This window comes from Limulus polyphemus, unplaced genomic scaffold (assembly GCF_000517525.1).
Source record: "Limulus polyphemus unplaced genomic scaffold, Limulus_polyphemus-2.1.2 Scaffold6849, whole genome shotgun sequence".
NCBI lineage: Eukaryota > Metazoa > Arthropoda > Merostomata > Xiphosura > Limulidae > Limulus > Limulus polyphemus.
The window spans coordinates 33,326-37,446 of record NW_013672459.1 but is presented as its reverse complement, the minus strand read 5'-3'; the positions used below and the strand labels follow the sequence as shown (position 1 = coordinate 37,446).

The 4,121-nt window shown below is 32.8% G+C and overlaps 1 protein-coding gene across 1 annotated transcript in view; it reads right to left on the bottom strand.

Annotated features, from left to right (window-relative positions):
* LOC106474125 (tankyrase-1-like) overlaps positions 1–4,121 on the bottom strand; it is a 30,015-nt gene that overhangs the window by 5,863 nt on the left and 20,031 nt on the right. The window contains exons 9-12 of the mRNA XM_022402491.1: positions 3,462–3,550; positions 3,090–3,192; positions 2,601–2,965; positions 1,575–1,682 (exon numbers count right to left, since the gene is read on the bottom strand). Coding sequence (XP_022258199.1) covers positions 1,575–1,682; positions 2,601–2,965; positions 3,090–3,192; positions 3,462–3,550 — 665 coding nt within the window. The remainder of the gene's footprint in view (positions 1–1,574; positions 1,683–2,600; positions 2,966–3,089; positions 3,193–3,461; positions 3,551–4,121) is intronic.

The following is a 4,121-nucleotide window of genomic DNA, read 5'->3' as shown; positions in this document are numbered from 1 at the left end:
TGTTAGTGACTCTTGGGTATTGATGTTGTCTGAGAATTGTTCACTCTGTTACAGCATATTTGTTAGTAACTCTCTGGTATTGTTGTGTTGGTGACTCTTGGGTATTGTTGTAGCTTGAGAATTGATTACTTTGTTACAGCATACTTGTTAGTGACTCTTGGGTATTGTTGTTGTCTGAGAATTGTTTACTCTGTCACAGTGTACCTTTTCATAACTCTTTAGTATTAATGTTGTCTGAGAATTGTTTACTCTGTTACCATATACTTGTTAGTGACTCTCTGGCATTGTTGTAGCTTGAGAATTGTTTACTCTGTCACAGTGTACTTTTCCATAACTCTTTGGTATTAATGTTGTCTGAGAATTGTTCACTCTGTTACAGCATACTTGTTAGTAACTCTCTGGTATTGTTGTGTTAGTGACTCTTCGGTATTGTTGTAGCTTGAGAATTGATTACTTTGTTACAGACAGCTTCAACTGTAGTAGAATCTGTCTGGGTCCAACATTCATTCAAATCTTGAAGAACAGAGAAATAAAATTTATGAGCAACTTCAAAATATTGAAAGAATTCAGAGGTTCACAAAAAGAAAAAATACATGTAAAACCCTTTAGAACAATGATGCTGACTCCATGCAGCATGAGAAATGGAACCCAAGGAAGGAACTGAAACAAATCTACAGAAGTTATGTGATAAAGAAAGTTTCAGACACAAACAGAATCTACCAGTAGTCAGTGAAGGAGCTGAAGTCTGAAGGAAGTCATATGAGTTGCCTCTATCCAGGATTATATTGCACATGTCAGAAACATTTCAAGAACAGAAAATGAGAAGAGTTAGGCCCCATAAAAGAATAACCATTTAAAAAAAGAATGAAATGTTTCATCCACCATGGAACTAATAATATTCAATAGAGAGCTCAATAACTAAGCATGTGGTTGAGGAGTAGACAAGCTGAAGTTGTTTGATAAAGTTTAGGTCAAAAAGGTATTATTGGCATGCTAAAAACAGAATGTTTCAACATAAAAGTTAAAGCTTACAATTGTTTCACAGACTCACAGCCAATAATAATGCAGAAGAGATGTGAAAATGTGGACTAGTAATAAAATTAAAATTAAGAACATGCAGTATTTATGGCCCTTGGTTAATAAACATTAACTGCACGCACAAAAAAAGCCTTCAAAAACTTAAACAAAAGCACATAGTACATAGAGCATAAACGAGAGACAACTTCAAAGTTTTGAATGAAATCTAATAAAAAACAAAGAAAAGTTTCTAAGTGTGGTTTCATTACTGATCGAGAAATCTCTAAACAACAAGAATCCACAATATATGACACGAAAAGAAACTGAAAAAAAAAGCCAGTAAGTAACTTTATTAAATTCTCATCCATCAAAACATATATAGAATTTGAAATATTTGACTAAAGTATATCATATAATCTGTAATCCCATAAAAAGGCTTGTGCCTCCACAAATAAAGATAGTTTTACATACTGGAACATACAATACTTTCTGTAATACTAAATCCATTTGCACATGCATTGTAGCTCTGCAGGAAAGACACGGTGGTTATTACTTACCTGATCTCTAATCCTAATGTCAGCCCCTGCTTGAAGTAGCATTTTAAACATAGTTTTTCCATCTTTTCTAGGTACTGCTGCAGCATAGTGCAAGGCTGTTCTGCCATCCTACAAACCAGATAAACATTATCAGTATTCGTGTATAATTGATGATCAGAAAAAAATTATTGTTTCTCTCTCTAACAAGCCTTCCATTGGTGGCTTAATGGTAAGTCTGTAGGCTTACAGCACTAAAAATCAGATTTCAATATCTGTGAAGGGCAGAACACAGACAGCCCTTTGTATCGCTTTGTGCTTAACAACGATAAAGCAAAAATACTAACAATAAAAATCAATAAAAAGGAAAAAAAAGTACCTTATGAAATTGTCCAAATTACGATGTTTCTCATCTGTGATTTATCTACTTGTTGATCTTATGCTGTATCTATGTATCATTAAAGTATCTATTGAAACATGTATTATAATTTGCCGTAATTAATAACCTCATTTACATTTCGTTATAATAGTCTTTTGTTTAGAGCCAAAAGTTATTAAGATGTATTTATGTTTGAAGATAACACCGAGAAAACATTACTTAAAGTTAGGTAATATTTTTATGTTGTGTTGAAAGTATCTCATCACTTATATCAGTAAAACCTAATGCAAATGTATGATAATATTGAAGTCTCATATGTTAATCAAATCACAAAATTATAAACAAATCACATAGGAAATTGGTGAATTTTAGTACACAAATTAGTTTATCTTAAAGGGTCACAACTGCTTTAAAACAGTTTAATCATCATTTAATCTTCAATCTGTTCATAAGTACTTAAAAAAGAAACTGTGATGTAAGTTCAAAGATATTGTCACTGTCATGTCAAAAAAGCATGCATGTCAATCATAATTTGCATTTCACATGGTAATGTCAAAACCGTGTATGTGTCTTTCAATTAAAAATGGTATAGTTTTCTAGTTTCAAAACCATGCATCGATAGCAATGATATATATACTACCAACACAATTCCGATTCATTTAAATGCTTACTTTATCCTTTGCATTTACAGTTTCAGGAAATTTTTCCAAAATATATTTGACAACATCCATATGACCAAGGATGACAGCCCGATGGAGAGGTGTCATACCCATGTGGTCCTTGGCAAGCACAAAGTTCTGTTTATCTAGATGGCTCTGCAGCTCCGAAACGTTTCCCTCTACTACTGCTGCATGGATGGCCTCAATTCTTTCCATAATCTTTGGGACCGTTTCATTTATATAGGTCTGTACTCCCTCACTAGAGGTCTCAACATGACTTAGTTTTTCTCCATAGCCTTCTATTACAGCTCCTTCTAATTTATCCAAGTCCTCATCTTGAACCCACTTCCTAATGTTGGCAGAAGTAACTTCAAGACCTGCACAGAAAAACCATTGACTTATTTGTTTCGTAACTGCTATGAGAAATATCTAAAGATAACAAAGTATAAAAACTATAGAATGATACACTGAAAAAACAACAACACAAAAAGTATGGCTTACGTTGGAGTTTAGGTGGTGGTATTTGTGGTCTTGCTCCAAAGAGAGTTCTTTTTTCAAATAGCATAGGAAGATGATCCTTACTTTCTTCTTCTTCTTCTTGATCCTACGCAAGTAAAAACAAACAATTTTTCCTGCATTCTTTGAAAGAAAAGTTTATATTTAAGAGCTACGTAATTCACTTGTATTTATCAAAAGCTCTAGACTGTAAGCTGCTAAAATACGTTTTTATTTCCATCTCTTGAAATTTTCAATTTCTTGCAAAAGTGCTGAATTATTCTTGAAGCTTAAGTTCATCAGAAAAAAACTGTTAGTGGTTTTAAGAAAAACAAGGATTAGTTTTCAGAAATTTTCATTAAAAAAATCTATACTCACATCTTCACCTTGAACTTCTGGTATTAGCTTCTTGATACCGTTACCTGTGAAAAAACGACGCTTCTGGCCAGAATTACCAATCACAGGATCTAAAACATTTTAAAACAATAATATAATTAGTATGAACTGGATGGTAAAATGAAACTGATAACTAATAAATACATGAAATGTATGGTTTAAAGCCATTATTAGAACTATGTAGCTATGTAGTAGAAACCCATTCTTGCACTAAAGTAAAGAACCAAGAAAGTACTGACAGGCATGCTACATAGTAGAAAACAAAGTTTAAAATCAAACTTAAAACAATGAAGGTGTATGGTTTTTACAGTAAGTATAAAAACCTTTAAGAAGCAACTTTCTAAAAGTGTTCTGTATAGCAGTAAACCATGCTCGTACTATAACAATACCCAAGAGTCACTAACAAGTATGCTGTAACAAAGTAATCAATTCTCAAGCTAAAACAATACCAGAGAGTTACTAACAAGTATGCTGTAACAGAGTGAACAATTCTCAGACAACAACAATACCCAAGAGTCACTAACACAACAATACCAGAGAGTTACTAACAAATATGCTGTAACAGAGTGAACAATTTTCAGACAACATCAATACCAAAGAGTCACTAACAAGTATGGTTTACTCTTTACAATCCTGAAAGAA